The sequence below is a fragment of the Protopterus annectens genome, chromosome 14.part0 (assembly GCF_019279795.1).
Source record: "Protopterus annectens isolate FY-2018-M chromosome 14.part0, PAN1.0, whole genome shotgun sequence".
Lineage (NCBI taxonomy): Eukaryota > Metazoa > Chordata > Ceratodontiformes > Protopteridae > Protopterus > Protopterus annectens.
The window spans coordinates 393,618,368-393,642,937 of NC_056748.1; the positions used below are offsets into that span (position 1 = coordinate 393,618,368).

The window sequence follows — 24,570 nt, forward strand, 5'->3', positions numbered from 1 at the left end:
CTTGTCGCGTGGTGCCCGAAGCAGAAGCAGTTCGCAAGTGCCGGTCGGCCAGCTCCTGTAATTCAGCTACCGAAGACTTCAAAAGCTAAGTACCCCATTGGGGACTCTTTCTTGCCTCAGCCGATGTCAGATAAAGTTAATAATTGCTTAACTTGTGGGAAACAAATACCTCATAAGGATTTCCACTCTTACTGCCTCCCCTGCCTAGTCCCAGACCACGACATCTCGGCCTGTTCAGCCTGTGCTTCCTTCAACCGACGCACTCTTAGATGTCGGGCAGAGTTTGCAGAGGAATTTTTTGGGGCTAGTTTTTCGTACAATATGCCGTTGGAGACTCCGACTTCACATTTAACAAAGAAACGGAAGGACAAGGACCGACACACGCGGCTGAAACCACGGCCAGGCCTACCGCGAGTGTCTCGGTCTCGGCTGAAACCGAGTCCTTGGTACTTCCGACCCCCGAAACCGCTCAACCGACAACCTCGGCCCCGAAGGCCCCTGCTGAGTCGGTTATTGAATTTCCTTCAGAAACTGTTGTCTTGGAAGCTTCCGACACCATTCCTCTAGACAAAACTACACCAGCACGTGGTGCAGCCAGGCCTCCTGCATCCATGTCCATAAAGGCATTCACCAGGGCTAAAGCTGCTAAACACACAAAAGCTATGCCTCCCAGGGTTATTCCTCAGGGACCCACTACAAGTTCACAGATTCTAACCTTAGCAGAGGACCTTATTTCCTTAATTAGGGGCTCTCAACCCCATCCGGACAGCGGCTCTCAACCTCCTCTAGACAAAAGGCCCAGGGTTGAGCCCTCTGATCCCCACTCCTCAGAGGAGGCCCCTGATGGCTCTGCTCTCTCGGACTACCAGGAGGAGGCTTTTTCGGCCTATGAGGACTCTGATGCAGAGGAATCTATCCCCTCGGCCTCCCCTCCTGAAGAACTATCCTTCGGGGAGACCCTTCACACTGTGAGAGAGAATTTCAAATGGCAGGGCCAGGAATTCTCTGATTCCAGGAAAAGATTAAGAACTTTTCTGCATTTACCTCAGCATAGACCTTTGGCTATTCCTCCTGTTTTGAATGTCATTGATGATGTTTACTCTGAGTCTAGCATAACCCCTGACACTCTTCCTCCAGCCCCTGTCAAACCCGATAGGTACTACAGGGTCCCGGACTTGCATCATTTTCTTTACAAGGCCCACTCTGCTGATCCAGAAACTATTTCCCAGGGCCCTAAAGGGGTTGCAGCTGCCACAACTAAAAATCCACTCCCCTCTGAAAGGGAGTCCAGGGCTTTAGAGAGATGGGGTAAAAAAGTGTATACTTCTGCTACTCTTTCTATGAGGGCATTAAATTGTCAATTTCATATGATACAGTACCAAGAGTATTTGTTAGATGAATTGCATAAGAAACTGTCTTCACCTGAACCCCTAGATCGCAAATCACTTCAGGATCTGGTACATAACTCCCAGCAGGTTAGCAACCATTTTTGCAGTGTGGTTATGATGCATTGGAAGCTTCAGGTAGGTCAGCTATGACAGGTGCAGTCATACGTAGGCATGCTTGGCTGAAGGAACAATCTCTGCCAGACCATGTTAAAGCTAAGCTTCTGGATGCTCCACTGGAAAAGCAAAAGTTATTTGGCTCCACTGCCCAGGAGGTCTTAAAGAAATTTGAGGAAAAGGCAAAATCTGTACAAACAGTCAAAGATTTCCTACAAGTCCAACCACCAAGATTCAGCAGAAATTGGCCTACCAAGAATTGGTCCTTTCCGGACACAGAAAGATTTCAGAGAGGCAAGAACAGGCGTGCCAGAGGTAGAGGGCAAGCTAGAGGCTCCTACAGAGGACGCCAATGGCAGCCTCCCAAAGAGAGAGGTAGTGCAGGACCTACAACTGCTGCACAAGGACAGACTCAATGACTTTGCTTTGACTCCGCCAACCAGGGCTCAATTAGAAGCACCTTTGGGCGGAAAGCTTTTTTTATTCTCAGAAAATTGGCACAGTATTACAAGAGACAAATGGACACTGCAAATAATAGACGAAGGATACAGGTTCCATTTTCACACATTGCCAAAAACAAAAGGCATGCCAGACCTGCCACCAAATCAAAGGGCAGAGGCTTTGAAACAAATCTCCAACTTAATGCAAATGAAAGCTATAGAAAAGGTTCCTTTTTCAGAACAAGGCCAAGGATTTTATTCCAGGCTATTCCTTGTTCCAAGAAAAGAAAATCAATGGAGGCCTATTCTCGACTTGTCCGCACTGAATACTTATCTCATTGTGCCAAAATTCAAAATGCTGACTCTACAGCAACACCTTCCCATGCTGGGCAAGGGGTCTTGACTGGTGACTCTAGACCTCAAGGAGGCATACCTGCATGTCCCTATCAGACAAAGTTGCAGAAGACACCTCAGATTTCTTGCAGGTTCAGAGCATTATCAATTCTCAGCATTGCCCTTTGGCTTATCTACTGCACCCAGAGTATTCACGAAATGCCTGGCATCAGTAATTGCACATTGCAGACTTCAGGGGATTCAAATATACCCATACCTGGACGACTGCCTTATACAAGCGGACAGCCAACAAACATTGTTAAATCACTTGAGCTATGCCATCTGCCTACTACAGGCCTTGGGATACACAGTCAACTTTCAGAAATCAAGACTTATTCCATCCCAAAGAATAATTTTTCTGGGTGCAAAGCTGGATACAAACACCCAAATGGCTTTCCTCTCAGAAGAAAAACAAGAACAATTACCGGATTATTTCAAAAATCTGACAACACAAACCCAGCTGACTGCAAGGAAAATCCTGCAGGCCCTGGGTTTCATGGCATCTTGCATTCTGCTGATTCCACAAGCAAGGCTGCATATGAGGAAACTGCAATGGTACCTAAGGAGTCTATGGTCTCAACACAGTCACAGCCTAGAAGCCTTGATCCCCCTCATTCCATGCCTTCAAAAGGAATTTCTGTGGTGGGCACAAGCAAGTCAGTCAAACATGGGCCTACCTTTCAGCAAGCCTCATATCAGCCAAACCATTACAACAGACGCCTCAGACCATGGATGGGGAGCGCACATGAAGGGCAGATGTATTCAGGGGCAGTGGACTCAAAAGGAATTGTGCCTACACATCAACCAAAAGGAAATGCTGGCAGTGATGCATTCAATCGAGGCCTTCAAACATTTCCTGCATCAAGGTCACCTGCTAATAAAGACAGACAATACCACAGTTATGTGGTACATAAACAAGCAAGGAGGTACCCATTCCTACCCTCTTTGCAGGCTGGCAATGAATCTTTGGCAACTTTCCCTAAAACTCAATATACAACTGCATTCCCAGTTCGTACCAGGAAAAGAAAATGTACTGGCGGACAGCCTAAGCAGAAACACCATGGATCCACACGAATGGATGTTGCATCCAGACATTTTTCTTCAGATAACACAATCTTGGGAAGGCCGGACATAGATCTTTTGCCTACCCAAACAACCATCACCTGAAGAAATTCTGCACAAGGACATACCATCCTCAAGCATGGAAGGTGGACGCCCTATCCTTCAGCTGGAATGCTCTAACAGTATATGCATTCCCACCTCTTCCGTTAATGAACAAGGTCTTACTGAAGATCAGGACAGAACAACCAAAAGTGATTCTGATTTCTACCCAGACGTCTTGATGTTGGTTAGGGCATCTGATGGCTTCAGGAGGAGCAGAAAATTTTCTGGTAGTCGGGCCAGACAAGGGTTTCCATGGCAGGAAATCCCATCAGTCATGACAGGAACAGTGAATACAGTCCAACATTTACATTTTGGTAAGTATACACAACTGTATTATCTCTATACTTGTCACTATATTTGTGGACTTCTCAATATTTTTCCCTCTCATCTGATCTCTCTCCTTGTATTTTTTTCTTTTCTTTTTTTTCACATTTAGTCGCTATCTAATTTTTGACTGTTTTTGGTTTGATTTCCATTACTTTTTAATTCTGAAATGCTTTTGCTGAACTAAATTAAGATGTCATCTTAGATTTTTCCTCATGTTTTAAAACTTTGCCTGTGTTTGGATCTGATGATGTTGGAAGATATGTATACTTTCCCACGATTGCTGAGCTATACAAGTAGTCAATTTTGAGGATGCCCTTAGCTCCTTCAGAGAGAAGAGTTAATAATCTTGGTATACACTAATTTGTATATATCATTTGATGAGCATGAATCATTTTTCTTGTTTGTGTCCAGGTGATTTAGTACTTTTTGATGCCCAAAACTGAAAGAACAGGAAGAGCAAACTGATTTATAGTTTGGACTTCATTTCTAGATGTTAAGGCGTATGTTCTTCTTGTTTCACTGTTACAGTCATTACATTTGGGCCCTGACCATGACGTACCTTGCTGTCAGTTTTGTGCTTTATTTAATCAGCTCGCTGTCCGTTGTTGGTATATTTGCGCCTCTAAATATTTCGGTTCTCGGTTTAATTATCCAGAAATGTTGGTTAGCCATCCGACTACCAGAATTCCGAAAAACGCAAAGATAAAGACAGAGACAGGCTGTCAATGTCCAAAACTGCGGACGGCGCTTCTCCTAAGCCAGTCGCCAGTTCGCCGGTACTCAGTGAGGCGCTTTTGCAGCCCCTGATACCCGCTACTTCTGATTCACAGGCATCTACTGAGACCCATTTGGAGTCCGGTATGTTGTGAGATGCTTCAACTATGGAACCTGTGGATGTCTCTACCTTGGATGGGTCCGGAGCCGCTGTGCATGCACCGGCTTCTGAGGGTGTATTCAGGCCTACAGACTTGCATATTAAACCGACGCCTCCTTCTTCACTGAGGCCTAAATCTCGAACCATGCCTAGAAAACCGACACCCAGGCCACATGCTCAGGCCTCTTTGCCTAAAAAACAAATTATAAGAATGGCAGAAGATTTCATTACTCTAATCAGGGGTAGCCACCCCCCCCCCCTTTCTAAGAGGCCTAAGACTGATGTTGTTTATGAATCTTCTGCCCAAGATTCTGTTTTTTCTGATTCTTCTGATGATCTGGATTTGCCCATGTCTACTTATGAGGATTCTGATGCAGAGGACTCCATTCCATCTGCTTCCCCTCCAGAGGATTTTTCTTTTGGGGAAACCTTGCATACTCTAAGGGAGCATTTCCACTGGGAAAGCCAGTATTTTTCTGATTCAAAAAAGAGGCTTAGGGATTTCTTACTCCTGCCACAGCATAGGCCTTTAGCTATTCCTCATGTTCTAGACATTGTTGATGATGTTTTTTCGGAATCTAATGTGGCCCCTGATTCCTTGCCTCCTGCTCCCAGAAAACCTGACAGATACTGCAGGGTCCCTGAGTCACACTAGTTCCTTTTTAAAAATCCTATTGCGGATCCAGAGACAATTTCACAGGGGCCCAAGGGCATTAAGGCTTCTTCTGCTAAAAATCCTACCCCTTCTGATAGAGACTCCAGGGCGCTGGATAGATGGGGTGAGAAGGTTTAAACTTCTGCAGCCTTGGCCATTAGGGCTTTAAACTGCCAGTTTCATATGTTAAAGTATCAGCAACATGTTATTGGATTGCTTAAACAAAAAATGTTGTTGATTCTTGACTGTGTTGAAAATAAAGAATTACAGGATTTAGTGCATTCTGCTGAACAAGTTGGAAAACATACTTTGCAATGTGGTTTTGATTCATTAGAGGCCTCTTGCAGGGCTGCTGTTACTGGGTCTGTGCTCAGAAGGCATGCTTAGCTAAAGGAGCAATCCTTGCCTGATCATGTTAAAGCTAAATTGTTGGATGCTCCTTTAAATCAGGACCCGCCTGTTTGGCAACAAGGCTGAGAGTTCTTAAAAAGATGGAAGATAAAGCTAAATCTATGCAAACTGTTAAAGATTTCTTACAAGTTCAGCCTCCTAGATTTAGTAGGCACTGGCCCTCTAAGAAATGGTCCTTTCCAGCCCCTTCCAGGTCTTCTCAAGACAAACCCAGACACAGCAAAAGCCCCAGGTTTCAGTCCCAGGGGACACACAGGACTAAGCAGTGGGGGGGGCCTCCACTTTCAAATCTGGGAGTAATAAGACTCTCCCTATGGTAAACTGTCTCAATGACTTCCATTTAAAATTTCCAAGCACTTATCAACTGACTGCTCCTTTGGGGGGGAAAGATTGCTCTTCATGCAAAGAACTGGGAACTCATTACCCAGGACAAATGGTGTCCCAGGGATACAGATTTCACTTCCACACATTGCCAACACCAAGCGGGTGGCGGGACCTTCCCCCAAATCAGTGGGCAGTGGCCCAAAAACAAGTACTTTCTCTCTTTTAAGCATGGGGAATATCAAATTGTCATCTGAGAATATTTTCTTGGTGCTGCAGCTTTCCCTTTTTAAATGTTTCTTTTGCATTTTTACCAAGACCAAATTCTGTTCTTATGTCATTTGAGGACGTGTTGACCATTTATAGTTGTGCTTTCAGCTCCTCTGATGACCTACACAAATTTAAGTCCACCACAAAAAAGTAGATGAAATGTCTTTAAATATAGCTGGTTTCTGGATGTTAAATTGTAACCATAATCTAATCTGTTAATTAAACAACTTAATGGGTTATTTTAATATGCTTCATTGTTTCATAGGTGTATAGGGACTTACTAGGTAATTGTTCTGTGAGGATCTTAAGAAGTCTAGCTTTACATCCCCATGGTAGTTTTTAGCCATTATATTTATATATAATCCAGAGGTAGGCCGAACAATGATATGTTGGGACATTCACATATTTTCACTATCAATGAGAGACATGGGTGCTAACTCAGGGTTGAATTTGCAGTTACCCATCCATTTGTCCAAATTACACTTAAAACAAGCTACTTCTTTTATTCTATTCATGTGGAGTGGGGGATGGTTCCACAGGAGTTGTATTTTCTCTGATATAAATCCATCCCTCCAATATATTCTGTTTATTTTAAAAAAGAGACTGAGAACTCTTGAGTGGATGTTCATTATTTATGTATTTGCTTTTGTTTACCAGGAAAGTCATACTGGGACAAGATGCCCATTTCCAGCATAGGCCCAGGAAGAAGCACTGCAGTAACAGTGCAGTTCAGGAGTTTGCAGACATTGACAGATTTCAGAGATGCATGCTAACAATAGATAGGCAACATAATTGGAACTGCATGTAAAATATTACACAGTCGTATAGTTTAAATGATAGTGATGTTAAATGTGCACAGGAGAGTAATAAAGGTTGTATCAAGAATCATATAAAAAGGAAAACATTTGATTTGAAGATGGAGTAGATAGGGAAGTAGGGATGATTGTTAGAGAGCAAAGAGCGGGTGTCAGGAGAAGAAAAGGTTTATGTGGGATGAAGGGGGAGTAGGAGGGAGAGGGACAGTGGATTGTGTCTGTGCTTAACGTGCATTTGCATATTCTGTTTGTTTTCAGGTGTTCTTGTAGAACATTTCTGAAGTGTTGCACATTGCTCAGGAGTCTGATGTGGCTTAGAAGATTGTTACAAGCTTTTGAGGTGCTTACAGAGAAAAGTGAGCTGCTGCATGAGTTTTTGGATTTTGTGAGTACACTTAAAGTTCTGCAGAGCGATTGTCACATGCCATTAGACAAGGCTGGCAGGTGAGGGAGTATTGAGTGGGTGTGCGTAGTATGTTGTGGGCAGTAACTAGTTGGGAAAATGGAGATGCAGGAGTTGAGGCCAGTTTAGTGTCTCCAGGGCTGTGCAGTGGTGGGGCTGTTTAGGGAGACTACATGGACGTTTACTATTTTATTATAGCAGTTTTCTGGTTTATGTTTAGTAGAGGAGTTGAGATTGGCAAATATTGTAGATGCATATAAGAGGATGGGGAGGAGCAGTGAGATGCTATTTTCTTACTTCAGTTTATATGCATTTTGCTGTGTATAGTGAGCTTAGTTAGCGGTGTTTTGATTATGGAGTTAATATGCAGATCAAACTTTAGGTTGTTACCGATTCCTAGTAATTTTGCATTGCTGTTTTCTATTTGTTAGAGAGGAGAGTATATAGGGTTTTGGGAAGGAGTAAGAGAAGTTTGGTTTTCTTTGGGTTTAGGAGCATTTGGGAGTTTAGAGCATTTTCAACAGAGGAGAATGTTTCCTGTGTGTGAAGTTCATTTGCATTGCGAGGCTAGAGGCTGAGCAGACCAAGATATAGTCATCTACATAATGAATGATGGTAACAACCTTTGGATTCTTTGTGCAGGTCATTTATGAAGGTCTTGAAAAATACTGGACCAAGTGTAGTGCCTTGGAGTACACCTGTTGTAATCAGTAGAAAGATAGAATGATTCCATTTACAGACCAGGCACAATTGTTTATGTAACCAGTAAGCCATTTTACTGTGAAAGGAGTGAGGCCGAGAAGTTGAAGTCTTTGGAGAAGCAGTTGGTATGAGACTGTTGAAAGCTTTTGACCTGTACAGGAAGAGAGTGGAGATAGTTAGATCTGAATTTATGCTTTGATTAACAGTATTGAAGAAATGGAGAAGGGCTGTTTCTGTGCTGTGGTGGGGTCCGCAACCATATTGGGAGGAGAGTGATTAGTTTTCGAGGAGAAAGTTTGAGTTGCTGATGAATATGTTTTTCAAGTACTTTGGAGAGTAGTAGTAGGATTGCTATGGGCTGATAGTTTGACAGTTCAGTGGATGTGCCACCTTGCGTAATGGTATTGTAAAGGAGGCTTTCCATAAGCAGGGATGTAGTTTTCTGTTGTGGATCTGAGGATGGATACTGGGTAGCCAATGCAGTCAGCAGCTATACTGAGGTATTCACTGGGTAGGCTGTCCCATGCCAGTGTTATGGGCTTCAGTTTATTTGATGTATTTTTGATAGCATCTGTCTGAATGGTTTTGACCTGAGTTAAGGTGTGGTATTGGGGTCCATGTGCATTTGGAGGGGTGGACCTAGGCTGGTATTGGATAAGCTGGGTAGAGAGCAGAATATGAAGCAATTATTGGAAGTATCTGCAGTGTCTTTGGTAGTATCATATGGAAAGGGGTTTGGGGTGGGTTTCCTATCTGGTTTCAAGAAGTTAAGTTTTGTTAGAATCTTTTGAGGTTGCTTATGTAAGCAGTTTGGTTTGTGGGGAAGACATTTTTTTCAATATGAACATGTCTTCCTGTGGTTTCTGAGACAGCAGTATGTTGTTGCTAGATTGGCTTGGGTTCTGTGGCTTGAGTTCTGTGTTTGTGCCATAATTTCCATGCTTTGTCCCTGTCTTTTATAATGTTTTAGCTTGACTAATTAGCCAGAGGGCAGTGGTTACTTTCACTCTTTTCTTTCTTAGTGGAGCTTGCTGATTTAATATGTTTAGGAAGGAGGTATTGAAATAGGAGACCTTCTCATCCAGTGGGAGGTGTTGAAGTGGTTTGTGGTGGTTGTGTAAAGTGTCTTGGAGTGTGCCAGCTAGATTGATTTTTTTCAGGGTTGGTTGTTAGTATGCATTCTAGGATGGATGCCTTTTTGGACACTTTGTCTATTCTAGTTGGATGTTTGGTAAGTTGTGTGAAATGGTAGAGGTTAATATTATGGGAGAGATCCATGTTATTGTTTGTGCCCCAGTCAGTGTTGAGGACTCTGAGCAGCATGTTTTCCTGATTTAGAGAGAATGATAGATAGCTAAGTATGTTTTCAAGTATACTGGTATTGTTAGGGGATGTAGGCAGCTATGAACATGGATTTTTGTTTATTGTTTATGAGTTTGATTATCAGTAGTTCTTGGTTGTTAATTTGTGGAAAAGTTTGTTCATAGGTGTTTAATAGCCTAACGACCACAAGGGTCTTTGTAAGCCTAGCCATGCATCACAAATCTCTGACAAGTTCTCGTACCTTTGATAAGTGTAAGCAACAGCCTGGGAGATGGAAACATTTTCGGGCTGCCTGTGTCCATTAGAAACATAGGTGCCAAACAAGGGATGAATTTCCTGTTCCTCATCCATTTGTCCAAGTTGTACTTGAATTGAGTTAAGGAGACAGTGTACTTCACATGGATGGGAGACTATTACAGGGAAGGGGTAGTCATTGGGATACAGTAACTCTCTCTTCAACAGGTCCTATTTATGTCACAGGCAAGGTTTAAGTCTTTAGAATGGGTAATTCTTGTTCTGTTTGTGTTGCGGTATGCAGGAAGTCCATCAGGACGGGGTCTGATAATGCCTTGTATGCCAGGCATAGATATCCCCTCAACAGCTTTTAAGAGACAGAATTCAGGAATAGAGCCTTGAAGCAGTCTACACAGGACATGTTATATATGCCCTGTATTTGTTTAGTGAGGAACCTCAGTGGAAGTTCCAGTTGTTAGATGAGCTTGGTTAGCTACATACCAAAGGTGGCATTGTACTCAGTGTTAGGTCTGGTGAATGCTAAATAGCTTGATGCCGTACCTTTGTTTAGAAGTTTCAAAACACAGAATGATTTTCTCACTGCTGTAGATACATGATGGTCAAAGGCAAGATTACTGTCTGTGTGTGTGTGTGTCCAGGTCCCTGACAACTGAGTCAATTATTAGGGGTGTGTTGTCAGTATGATAGTTACCAGGGGTGGATGACTTCCTGAAGGGGATACTGCTATGCATTTCTTGGCATTTACTTTTAGTCCAAGGTTTGAACTAGTAATTTGTCTGTGTCAGCCCGTCCTAGAGAATATTTGTGTTGGTAGGGGAGTCTGTGACTGCCCCTAATTTGCAATCATCTGCAAATTTAGTCAGCCCGAGGCCATTGACATTGGCCTTGATTTCAGAGAACTGAATGCCAAATAAGAGTGATTCCAGGACCGATCCCTGAGCTACTCCATTTGTGATGGCCTCTTTGTAGAGGTGGACTCCCCAGTTCTAACTTCCTAGGTCCTATCTGTGAGCCAACTGGCTCTCCACTGGGTGACATAAGGTTGTATACCTAACCTCTTAAGTTTGTCAAAAATGCCCAAGTGGGGTATTATGTCAAATGCCTTGGCCTGGTCAAGGTAGGCAGTTTAAACCATTTTGCCCGCATCCATTGCTTTGGTGACCTTCTCAAAGAAGCCCAGCTGGTAGAGTAGGCATGACCTGCCCTTGACAAAACCAAATTGGGTTGGGACCTCAAATTTGGCTTTGGTAGACTTTATTTGTCCTCTGAGTTGTTTAGTTTGAGAGTGCTTTTATCCTACTTGGTGCTACACCACCTAATTTTTTGTATGATTTTCTTCCTTCTTTTATACAGCCTATTGATGTGATTGCACCTGGGTAGCTTCTTTTATGAATTAGTTCTGTACTTCCTCTGGGTGGGTAAAGCTGTCTCTATGCAGCTATTAACATGCTTGTATAGGAATTCTGTGAACAGTTCCGTGTAGGTAGCAGTGTTCTTAGGGTTTATGGGAGCTTGATATTTTGCTAGGTTATCACTTAATAGTAGGAAGTCAGAGTAGTTACTGAATATTCCAGGGTTAGCTGGTGGTTCCAGGTTTTATTTTTACTTTAAAGGAGACCATTTTGTGTTTTGACCTTACCAGTGAAAACATTACACTAGGGGGTGTGCAGTAATCTCCCATATGATTGATGATCACATACAGTATGGTTGCACCCCTGGTTGGTGTATTGAAAGTCTGGTCCAGGGAGTTTGTGTTTACAAAATCCAGGAATCTCTGTGCCTGTATGTTTGGTGTTGTATATGATTCCTAGTTAATAGCGAGGTAATTAAAGTTGCCCATGAATATGTTATTGGGTTGGATGGTGATTGTGTCCAGTAAGTTTAAGTACATGTTATGGGTTTCCTGTGTTATAGAGGGGGGCCTATAGCTTGCAAAAAAGGGGTATGGGATTTTGCCTATGTTGATTTGAACATGGAGAAGCTGAAGTGCATTGTCCTGTTTTACTAGCCTTGAGGTATATTTATTTTTGATGTAAATCAAGACACTTCCACCATTAGTCTGTCTGTGTAGTAGCTGGTCTAAATGTGTGGAAGACTTTATTGCTTTGCACTGTCAGTGTACAGTCCACTGCTTTAAACCATGTCCCAGTGACTGCACAGGTGTCAGCATTCTCGAGGGTGAGGAGAGCTTGTAGGAAGTGGAGTTTCTTGTTCAGACTCCTAGCATTGAGTAGTAGTGCCTTCAGATGTTCTTGGTTTTGATGTGCTATGTCGGAAGTAGTTAAAGTTTGACATTGCCTAAAAAAGGCACTGTGTGGGAGGACAATGTTTTAGCTGATATTCAAAGGGGGATAGGTGCAAACTATCCCTGGCAAAACAGTGTGGTCTGTTGACCATCTCCTTCCATGCTTACATATATTACACTGCCTTAGAATGACACCAGAAATTAGGCCAGTTATTAAAGTCAGTCATCATCTGTTCGTATTGTGTCATCATTTTTGGAGAAGTTAAAATGCTGTTCAGCGCTAGGCTCATACCAGCCTAGGACATGCATACCAATAGATCCATGGTATGTCTCTTTATATAGCCTAGGGACAAACATCTTGGGTCAGTTTACAACCGCATGGACTATGACTGAGTCATACTGTTTGGTACTTATGGTCTAGTGACCTGAGTGCGTGTGTAATGTGGTGGATCCTGGTCCCTGATAAGCAGCTGACCGTGATTTTCTCCGTATTTAGCCTAGTGAGAGGAACATTGGTGTCTCTCACAGTGGAGTTTTCAGTGACCGTAATGTTGAAATGTGTGGTGGCTTGCCTTATGGGCTTAGAAGTAGAGGCTTCATGAGATGTGGCTGCATGTGTTGAGGTGGGTGTTATTTTGAAAGTGTACATTTGTGGCTGCTGAGGATGTTTGTGTGTACTTCGTCTGGTAGTCTTTGGGGTTTAGGAAAGTTGTATCTAAGTGCCTCAGCATATGTGGTTCTTTGTGTCTACTTTGCACTGTGTATTATGGGTGCAACATGTGTGCTACTGATAACCTATTTGACTTTGAGTGATTTTGTGTTTTCATAGGTGTGTACTAGGCTAATGGCCCTGGAGCCTTTACAAGCCTAGCCCATAGAAGTGCCCTGGCATCGGGCCACCCGACATTGGCTCCCAGTGCCTCTATCAAGTACAGCCACTGGAGTGATCCCTGGTGTGAACTTTATAGGTTTATAGGTGTAAAAGTTATACCCTTGCCAAGTACTGAACCCAGGACCCTCTGCATCAAAGTCAGAGCAACACACCACTAGGCAAAATCAGCTGTAAATGGTTTAACCTAGAGACACACAGACACAGTTGCCTGTGCTGAGATTAGAACTCCTACCTATGTGAGAGCTTTGCCTGCAGTGACATTGTGTAAATACATCTCTTTGATACAGGATATATTTTTTTTTTTAAATTAACTGGTTGTCATAAACATGAGGCAATTTCTACATTGCCTTAGGGTGCCCATATCTACCAAGCTGGTAATGGAGATAGTGGGAAAGTTCATATCCATAGCAACAGGCCCTTTTTTATTAAGATGGTTGGGGTGAAAATATACAGTAATGTCAGAGATATCTGGTTTGCAACTCTGGGGGCACTGCACATTAGTTACCATGTGCGGAGCTAGGTATTGGTGAAGTTTCTTTTGCTTTTTATGTTTTTTGAAATTTCAAGGATGCTTTTACAGGAAAAATGTCAACTGAAGGTGTCTGTCTATACAGGGCACAACCAAACACTTGAGGGGAAAAATGATAAGTAGACCTTAATGATTAATGGATGAAATATTTAGGGAAATATTCTGACATCAGGTTAGACAGCAGCAAATCAAGCAGTATTTACTGGAAAGAAAGAGAGGATTAGCTTTGTCAAAAATTATGAAAAGAGGGGATTCGCCTGAATGGCTACTGCTAGTGCTGGTCTCGCCACAGCTTCACTCTGCTAGAATACAGTGCTCCTTTGCTACTTCTCTCACCAGAAGTAAAACAGTAACACCAATTCCAAGATGAGAAGTCTTAATTTTGGTTTTGGTTGTCGTTTGACTTGCTTCCATCCTTTGGTTTGGTCAAGATGAGAAGTAGACCATAGACTCTTTGTCAGTCAATAGTCTTGTCCCAGATGATGTAAGCTTGTTGTACCTTTTTCCTCATAAATGCCTTGAATAGCAGCTAGACCAGGCAGGAGAAAATCAATGCATTTTGCTCCTTTTCTCCCAGGAGCAAAATAGAAGCACAAATTTCAACCTGGCACATGTGAAGCAGTTATTAGGCTTTCTGGTGAGCAGCAGTCTCTGGGAAATACTGTCCCTATGCTCCTTTTCTCACCAGGAGCAAAACACAAGCACAACTCTCAAGATGAGTACTGACCGGCAAAATGTGGTCTCTTCAGTAATTGGTTGTCTTGGAGTAGATGTTGCAGATTTTAAATTTAAGACTGAAAAAAAAACAAGTTAATATCCTAAGAGTTGCAGTGCAGGAAGCAGTTAGATATGAAAGAGGGGGTGACTTAAACTTTTATCTAAGTGGGGAGCCACTAATTTTAAAAGACCAAGATAAGTTGGATGTGCTCTTTGTATTCTGGCTTGATGGAATACAGAGGGATGACCATTCAATTTAAATTGTTGAAAGGGAGTGATTTCACAAAATGATAATTGTGTGCTTACAACAGCCAATGAAAGAGGAGAGGGAAGGAAATATGTAGCCAAATTAACATAAGGGGCAGGTAACTAGAAAGATAGTTTGGTTTAAAATGACAACAGTGTGAGGGTGGAGGAAATGTTAATTTCTGTTGGGCTCAGAGAAACAGGTGTGGTCTCTGTCCTAATTTAAATATGCAATTAAAAGCAGAATACAAGTTAAACACAATGCAAACAAAATAAACCACAGTATATAAAATAGAAGAATGCAATGAAGTAGTACAAAATACAAGAAAGCAAAAGCAAACTAACCTTTCCCTCACCGCAATTTGTGGCAGAGTCTGAGTGAGCTTTTCCAGTAAAGCTTGGGTGTTATGGAGTAGTAAAGCGGCTTGATAGCTATGGCCACTCCATCAGCCCACTTACTGGTTTAGTGTTTTGTAATGATAGTGTACCTGGGTGGTATTACCTCTTCATTTTTAATTTCTGGTCTTAGCCATGTTTCGGTGATAACTAAAGTGAGGGTGGATGTGTGTGTGTGTGTGTGTGATTCTCAACATGCATGTAATTGATTAATGTGTTGCAGATACTGAGGGCATTTAGGTTCTGTATGTCCAAACTGGAGGAGGAAGCTGGAAGAGAGTGAGGAGGGGTGTTTGTGGGGGAGACTTAGGACTAGGGTTTAGGTGCATATCCCCATTTTCTAGTAGTTTATGTGGGTGGGTGGAGGAGTTTTGTGGTTTAGGAAGTATCGTTTTTAGTTTCGGTATGTGAAGCTTTTTTTGGAGCAAATTAGCAGTTGTAATGCTTTTAGTAATATTGTGTCTACCTTAGAGTGATGTTCAGATTAAACAATTTCAGCTGTCAGAGGTTGAGATTGTTGTTTGTGGAGGCTGCAGAATTTGCAGGTTGTTTGTGAATGTTATAGGATTTGCTGGTGGTTATTACTGTTGAGATAGTTAAGGTTCTGAGTAGAAAGGGTAGGTGTTGATAAGTGATTAGAGAGTGAATTTTGATAATGCAGAGTTTTAATAAAGGGGATGAGCTGTAGCCTGTATGATGTTGAGAAGAAGGGCAAGGCTTTGAGACAGTCTGTGTAGTTTAGGCCCTAGATTTTTTAGTGAGAAAATATTGTCATTCCAGTTGTGACAATTGTTTGGGCAGATACATGCCAGAAGGGGCAATATATTCAGTGATTGGCAGAGAACAGTGGGAAAATTGTGTTCCTAGATGTGATGCTGCACCTTTAGATGTAAACTGTGCAATAAAAAAGGGCTTCCTTACAAAAGTGGCTGCATGGTGATTAGAGGATAATCAATTGCCGACATAGGCTTCCAGATCCCTAACTACATATTCAGTTTTCAAGGGTGTGCTCTCAGTATGATAGTTGCAAGGGAATTCATGCCTACCAAAGAGTGCAATTATATATTTCTTGGCATTTAGTTTTAATCCATGGTTTTGGCACCAGGTATTAAGGATAAGCCCTCTTATGGGATCATGGTGTCCACTGGGAGAGTATATGATGACACTGGTTTTGCAGTCCTCTGCAGACATCGGTCCTTCTCAAAATCTAAACATTAGCTTTGACCTTCAAGAGTAATTGCCAAAGAGGAGTGGCCCAGGAACTGAGCCATGGAGTACTCTGCTATTGATAGGGCTTTTAGGGGATTACAGCTGTCTTCCCTTACTTACTGCTTTCTATTTGTGAAGTGATTTGCTATCCATAGAGTTACATAGGGATTGACATTTAGCCTGAAGAGTTTTTCTTTGATACAAGAGTGTAGGATGATGTCAAACACCTTTTGAGAGGTTTAGATATACATTGTGCACTGTTTAGCCCTTATTCAATACTTCATTAACTTTTTCAGAGAAGTCAACCAGGTTTAGTAGGCATGACCTGCCTTGACAAATCCGGATTGGGATGGTTCAAGAGTCTGTAGGTGCCCTACCTCCTTGCATATTAATTCCATAAAGATCCTTTCCATAGCCTTACATATCAGACTAGTCAGGCTTATACATCAGTAATTACCTGGGTTTATTGAAGCCCCACCATTGTGTAAGGGAACCGATGTTGCTGTCCTCCTTTCATGTGGTATGAAGCCTGTTTTGAAGCTCATATTAAAAAGTTTATGTAGAGGATGAGACAAAAAATGATTCAGGATGACCAGCAGGCAGCCTGTTATGTTATCTTGCCCCATAGATGTACTGTTCTTCATCTTAAGTAGCATCTTGAGAACTTGTTCTTAGGAGATTTGAGTGGGGAGTTGTATGTGTTGGTATGTAATACTGGCATAGAGAGGGGGGTGAGGTTTGAGCTAAATTTAGGTTCATAGGTTGGTACTAGGCTATCAGTCCTAGGGCCTATACAAGCCTAGCAATAACAATTCCCTGGATATTTCTTCCCACAGTATTTACTTCCCTGGACCCCTGTCTAGCAGGGCGACTGGTGTGATCCCTGGAGTGAATTTCCTCTTTCCCATCAAATCGTCAAGGTTCTTTTTAAAGAGGGCCAAGGAGGCGCTCTGCTTGACATGTATGGGCAGTCTATTCCAGAGTATGGGAAGTCTCTGGGTCAGGAACCTATTCCTCCAGCATGTTTTGTTCATTGTGATGACAAGGTTTAGATCCCTGGAGTTTGTGGCTCTGATGGATTGGAATTTCTTTAAGTGGTGCATGTCCAACAGCTCAGGGTTTGACATGGTCTTGTATGTTAAGCAGAGGTTGCCTCTGAGTAGACGATATGCCACAGAGTATAGCTGGAGTTTTTTTTAGATGGTCAGCATAGGGCATCTGCTTTAGGCCTGTGATTCTTTTAGTGAGGTATTTCTGTGGTCTTTCCAGCTGTTGCAGATGTCTTGTGAGGTACATACCAAATGGGGCATTGTACTCTGTAATGGGTCTAATGAGGAATAAGTACAGTGGGACAATGACCTCCTTTTTTCTGGATGAAAAGCCCTTAGTGATGAGGTGTGCCACATGGAAGGATTTCCTGACTGTTGTGGCGATGTGGTTATTGAAGTTGAGACCACTGTCCACCTGTGTCCCCAAGTCTCTCATCACACTTTTGGTGTTTAGTGTACTGCCACCTATGTGGTAATTCATTTGTCCACTAGTAGATTGGCAATGTCCTCTGAGTATGAGATATCATTTTCTGTTAGCTCTGCACAGTACTGGGCATTGTTTCTGACATTTATAATGTACTAAAGAAGGCTTTGTGATTAGCCTTTATTAAGGTTGCTATATTTACTTCATATCTGTCTTGGGTTGATTTCATCAAGGTCCAGTGTTTCTTGTTTAGTTTAACAAGAGCATTTCTGGCATCTTGAGAGTTAGATTTACTTTTTGTACACCAAGTTGTTTTCTTTTGTTATGAAGGCTGTTTATATTCATCCTCCGCAAGGAAGAGTAAACCTGTCTGGTGGACATCTGCAGTAAATAAACTATATAACAAAAGGAAAAAAAATGCTGTCCAGAACCGAGAAGGAGCAGGTGCCCAATTGGAAGCAATCTCTCCTTAGCCTGAACAAGCAAATAAGAGCACTAGTGAAATCCTCTAAAGCCAACTTCTAGTCCAGATTAGCCACATCTACTAGAGACAATCATAAGGCCTTCTTCACATATGTCCACAGTCTCAAAGGAAGCACCCAGATCTGTTCCGAACTGGTGGTCAAGGACACCACATACACAAATGCTGTAGCTATAGCCAATTTTACTGGCTGACAGATTCAGCGAAAACTTCTCCCCTCTGTCCCCCCATCAGTAAATCAGGACACCCTTAGTACCTCTCCCCCCACCCATTATCTCTAGGGAACAAGTCATCACTGCCCTCTCAAAGGCAAAGAGTACAGCCTCCATGGGACCCAATAAAATCCCAGGCTGCTTCCTACATGAACTCAGGCATGAGCTTGCAGCACCATTAGGCACCCTATTCAACAAAAGCCTGAGTACCGGCTTTGTCCCAGCCGAGTGGAGGACAGCCATTGTCATCCCTTTACACAAACGTGGAGCATCCACTGATTTGGGAAATTATAGACCCATCAGCCAAACTAGCCTGATCTGCAAGGCCATGGAATAGATTATCATGGACCTCATTAACAGGGATATTGGCAACCTCCAAACAAACACTCAACCCCACACAGTTTGGCTTTGTCAAGGGGAGGTCATGTCTGTTAAATCTGGTCGACTTCCTTGAGACAGTCCCCAAAGCCATGGACGAGGGGATGATGGTGCACACTGCCTACCTTGACCTGGCCAAAGCCTTTGACACTGTTCCCCACTCAAGCATAATAGATAAACTCTCTCAACTAGGCATCAATCCATATGTTACCAGATGGGTAGCAAACTGGTTCACGGATAGAACCCACCTAATCAAAATAGGAGAAGCCACCTCAAGCAGTAGACCTGTAACGAGCGGGGTACTCCAGTGATCAGTCTTGGGGGGGGGCTCTGTTATTCGGGTTATACTTCTCTGAGGTGCAGGCCAAAACCAGTGGGCTGTGGCTGACCAGGTTTGCAGATGACTGCAAACTGGATGCAGTCATCAATTCCCCAAGTGATGTGGACATCTTCCAAGAGGGTCTCACCCAAACAAATGACTGTTGAACATGACCTCATGCTGAATGCCAAAAAATGCATCATCATCCCCTTTAAGGAGAGTGATGCCCCCACATATTATCACATTAATAACAACATCCTAAGTACACAATCAGTAGTGAGGGATTTGGACACCCAGGTTGATAGCAACCTGACATTTGACCACCATGTTGCTTCAATTGTATGGAAAGCTTTCTACATGGCCCACCTCATAAGTAAGGATATCTCATCCAGGGACAAAGAGGTCATAACATCCCTGTATTCTTCCCTTATAAGGCCAGTTATTGAATACAATGCTTCCTTCAGCATGTACCTTGCAAAGCACATGCAGCAGCTGGAGAGACCACAGAGGTCCCTCACCAGGAGAATCCAGGTCCTCAAGCATCTACCCTACAGAGATAGGCTAAAAGCCCTGTCACTCTACTCAGTTTCATACAGACTCCTTAGAGGTGACCTCTGTCTGGCATACAAAGCAATCTCAGACCACGCCTTGATGGGACTGCTGCATATCCGCAAGTCAAGCTCCACTAGAGTAACCCGTACATGAGACCTCATCCTGGTCTGTGATATCAATAGGACTTGTTGGCGGAACAGATTTGTGTCCCAGAGACTCCTCCATCTGTGGAATAGACTCCTTCTCCACATCAAGCAGAGTACCTCATTATCCCTTTTTAAGTGCAACCTGGATAACTGGATGGGAAACAGAAAATACACCCCTGGGATTCCACCTGTGTCCCTGCTGGACAGGGGCTTTGGGTGCTGACTTGTCTAAACATGAGCTAAACTCCTGGCTAGGCTTATAAGAGCCTTAGGGCCACTAGCCAGTTAATCTCCTAAGATAATTGAGTTCCACCATGGAGTTTATTTTTGAGTTTGGCATATTTTTCTGTTGGGGCAAATATGTGTATACCACTGTTTGCCTGTGTAGAAAATTTGGCTGAGACTGATTCCACATAAGCAGTGGGGGTCATCAAGATGAAAGGGGCTTTTGAATTAGGTAGGTCATCATTCAGTTTAAGTAGGTTAACCTTTACATAATTTTTGAATACCAAGTAGTGGAACATGCTTCAGCCTTTAGTCTTATGGTGAATGTGATTGACTTGTGGTTTTATTTGCCCAGGGAGGTAGTTACAGTTAGAGGCGAGCAGTGCTACCCATATTGGTAAGGACCAAATCTAGGATTTTATCACCCCTGGTTGGGGTGCAGCCTAACTTTTCCAAGGAGTTTGTATTGATGAAGCCTAGAAATCTCTGTGCATACGTTTGTAGATGTGTAAGTCTCCCAGTTTATGGAGGGGTATTTGAAATCTCCTAAGGGAATGGTGTTTGGCATAATACATAAGGACTCCATACTAGTTAGATAAACGTATGGGCCAAAGGGGGGCATAGAAAAGGGTCCTGTAGTTAGCAATGATATGATAAGGCATTTTGTTAATAGTAAGTTGGACATAAAGGAGGTCCAGGTCATTTTCTTGTCAAAATAGTCTGGCGTTAGTGGGTTTTTTTTTTTTTTTAAAGAATATGGAGATTCTACCTTTACTACCTGTGTCTAATGTGGTGGGCCTGAACATGTGATATGCATTGAAACCCTGCACTAATGGAATGCTGTCAGTAGTTTTGAACAAAGTCTGTATCATGATATATATATATATATATATATATATATATATACATATATATATATATATATCCGTATTTCTAGGGTAAATAGTGCTTGCAGGGAGCTGTTTTTTTATTAAGGTGCCTAATACTGAACAGCCTACTTTAATGTTATCCATATTCTGTTTGCTTATTTTGGAAGACTGAGATTGCCTAAAATCTTCTATCTTTGTTGATGAATGTCTTCTGCAGAAATCTGCCCAATTTATTACATTTTTCCTTATTGGTCATTTTGGTACATTTGGACCATTACAAATCAGGAGATTACATTCCTCTCCAATAAATAATGCCTACTGAAAGCTTATATCTCTCAACATATACCTCAGCTTCATAATTGTGTTAGATAGAATATAACTACATATAATTGTAATTCTCCCTTGCAGTAACCTCCTAATACCACAAATCTACAATTGTTTTCTTTTTTTTTTCCTTCTTTTGTTATTGTGGCGCCCTCTCACTGTTAGTATTATTGTTCCCCCTTTCCTTTGTTGCTGGTATTTTTCTGAATGTTCACACTGAAGTCCTTTTTTTCAAATCCATTAGCTCCTTTCTATCCAAATGGCTCTCCTGTAAAATTGCCATATGCACCCTAAATTTCTTAAAATATCTCAATACTCTCTGCTTTCTTTAATGTCCTTTACATCCCATGCAGATACTGACAAAGCATCCATTCTAAAAAAAAAAAAAATGTTATTCTTGTATATTATTCATATGTTTCCATTTTGTTGCTGACATGATGCTAATGCCTAGAAAACTGATCGTGTTTATAGTTGCTTATTCTCATATTGAAACAGTGTCACATTTTCCCGGCTTTTTGCTTCAGTAAAAACATTTGTGGATGAAATAAACACATCTTCAAAAAAAAAAAAAAAAACTTTTAAAGTATAACAAACGCCCACAGCTCTAGAACCTGTATTCCCATTTACATAAATTGCTGTCTTTGTCCAATGTTTGTTTGCCTGTCACATATGAAAAAACTCTTGCATGTTGTCAATAAATGTTAAATTTTAGTCTTAAGACAAAATACAATTGTTATTTTTAAATAAACTAACTTGTGCACTGATATATTTAATGCATTTGAGTATCAATTCTACTGAGCAGGCAAGTAATTAATATAACTGTTCACTTCCCACTGTATCTTGCTTTACTTTTTTATTATCAATAATCTGTTTGCCAACACCCGTTACATTGTATCTTGAAGATTTCACTCAAAGCACTGTTCAGACTTCTTACGATTACATGCGTCCACTGCTCATATTTGATAACAGATAGACACTAATGGGAAAATGATCTGTTACTTTGCAAATGCAAGAAAGAACTACCATTTTTCACGTTTTCATCATTGTCTTAGTTTGTGTTTTTAAAGAATGTCTTTTGCGTAATATTGTGACATCTACCTGTATAAAAGTGGAGAAAATTATTATATTTTAATTTTATGTATAATATGAGGAATACACATTTATATTCTACCCTACAGCAGCACAAATGAACAAGTGTAAAGCCTCGATGTATTGCACTTAAGAACAAGTACGTACATACTTTGTCTTTTAATATGTACAGTAGTCACTGATAAAACTCCTGCAACCTCACATTTAAAATACCTCTGACTGCATACTGTATGGAACTACTTTACAAAATAGCACACGCATTTCATCAAGAAATATTTATGCAAATATTAATAGGAACAAAAGCTATAAAATTCAAAGGCAGTACAGCGAACCAAAAAAAGGAACTTCAAGAATATTGGAGCAAAGGCTGTTTTACTGAAAATATCTTCAGTTCCTTTGTTGTCACACTAAACATTAATGACATAAAATAGGGTTTATACTTTACAGCTCTCTCACCGGTGTAATACAGTTAAAAAGCTTCTAGTCTTTTTCATCCACTTCTGCTTTTAGAACTACAGTTTGCGTATCTAAACAACATCTAGTGTAATTGATTCTTTACATTACTCCCACTTATTAATTTCATGCCATTGGTGGTTTTCTTTCTGATCATCTTGAGTTCCCAACCTCACTTTCTGGTTTTAGACCAGAATAACCCTGATTAAAATTGTGAGTCATTTTCTGGGCTTTTTCTGTAGTTTTAGCATTTTTATTTGGAATAATGAAAATGGTTTCATTGGCAAAACCTCTGTATACACTTTTGTATTGTCTGAAGATAGAGAAGCAGTATCCCTTTCAGTTTGGCCAGCTCACTGTTTGCCAGCTGAATTTTCCATAGTTTGTTCTGCATCCAAAAATGAATTTGATTCCCCAGGAAGTAATGATTTGAAGGCAGGTATATATAGCCATGTGAATATTGCTTCTATCCTTCAACATCCCGATTGCTGGGATAAACTTGCTTCCCTTTTGACTGGTGTATAGACAATAATCATTTTCCGCAAACACTGTGGTGTCCCAATTTTTTAAATACTTTTCCATTTTTCTGCCACAGTTTTGTCAGGAGCAGCTTTTTTCTGCTGTGATCCTTCCACTTTGTGGTGTTTAGGAAAACAATCACAGGTTTTTCTGCATGCTGTCTTTTAATGCTTTTTTTTTAAACATTTTCAGATGGTCTTTCTTTTATTTCTGGCTGTAACTTCTGCACTTCATCAACTTATCTGAATAGCTTCTTGAAGTGTTTCCCCTTGTTGTTTTGATCTTCTTAATTTTAGTATACTTCATTTATTTAAACTTTTGGAAGCCATCTCCTTTACTAAAGCTGAAACTTTAACAACTTTCTGCTGAATAGCTACAAGTTTCTTCCCAGCCAAGAGCACTTTCTTCCATTTTTATTGATTTTTGCATACTTTCTCCAAATTTCTTCTTTGCTGACATCAAAGTGTAATTACACGCCAGGAACCACATTTTACAAAAATTGGTAACTTTTACTGGCTTTAACTATTTCTCATTTTTTCACATTGGTAGAGTTATAATCAACACGCTCCGCAGTCAGTAGCCATCTTGGAATCCCTGTTTATTTAAACTTGTCTTGATTGCATATCCAGTTTTAGAGGTGAAGATCAGATGTGTGCTGAAACCATTTCTGTTGTTCAGTCCCTTGAAGTTAATAAATCTTCAGAAATATATTGGTGGTGGTTAGTGTACTAGAGTTCGTAAGTAGATTGCACTGTACCCCCACAGTGTCAAATAGTCACCTGAGTTCATTATAACTCAGAGAAAATACACAGTTCTATTATGTGTCAGTCTCTGATAGAAAGTACTATTTTGCTGCCTTGTCTACAAAACAACCCTTTTCCCTAACATTTGCAGTCAAGTTTTCATATAGTTGCAAACTAAACAGTACTGTCACTTTATATGATTTGTTTCATCACAGTAGACACTTTCATTTGCACTTTTACCTAGTGTGGACAGATGGAGGGCCGTTATCGGTGCATAGAGAAACAGTCACAACTCTACCTCATTATACAATTCTGCAATAGATAGTTGAAGCACAAAATGTGTTAAATGTAGCTGTGATGTATGAGAGAAAAGTAAATTTGTATTGTTCGTGTTGTGCATGACACTTCACCAAAACTTGCAACAGTTGTAAATTGAAGATTGTCGATTATTTGCTCAGTCTTGTTTATTTATTTTTTTAACACAATTGCTTTTGTTTTGCAGACTTTGCCAACTAGCCTTAGTCTGTCGACTCCTCAGCCAGCAGCACAAATTACAGTATCCTATCCACGGTCTAGTCAGCAACAGACCCAACCTCAGAAACAACGGGTTTTTACAGGAGTAGTGACTAAACTGCACGACACCTTTGGATTTGTGGATGAAGATGTTTTTTTCCAAATGAGGTGGGATAAATTTAGTT

General features: G+C 41.3%; 1 protein-coding gene across 1 annotated transcript in view; it reads left to right on the forward strand.

The window, feature by feature from the left end:
• Positions 1 to 24,570, forward strand: part of CCAR1 (cell division cycle and apoptosis regulator 1) — a 2,906,903-nt gene that overhangs the window by 499,798 nt on the left and 2,382,535 nt on the right. The window contains exon 7 of the mRNA XM_044056158.1: positions 24,375 to 24,553. Coding sequence (XP_043912093.1) covers positions 24,375 to 24,553 — 179 coding nt within the window. The remainder of the gene's footprint in view (positions 1 to 24,374; positions 24,554 to 24,570) is intronic.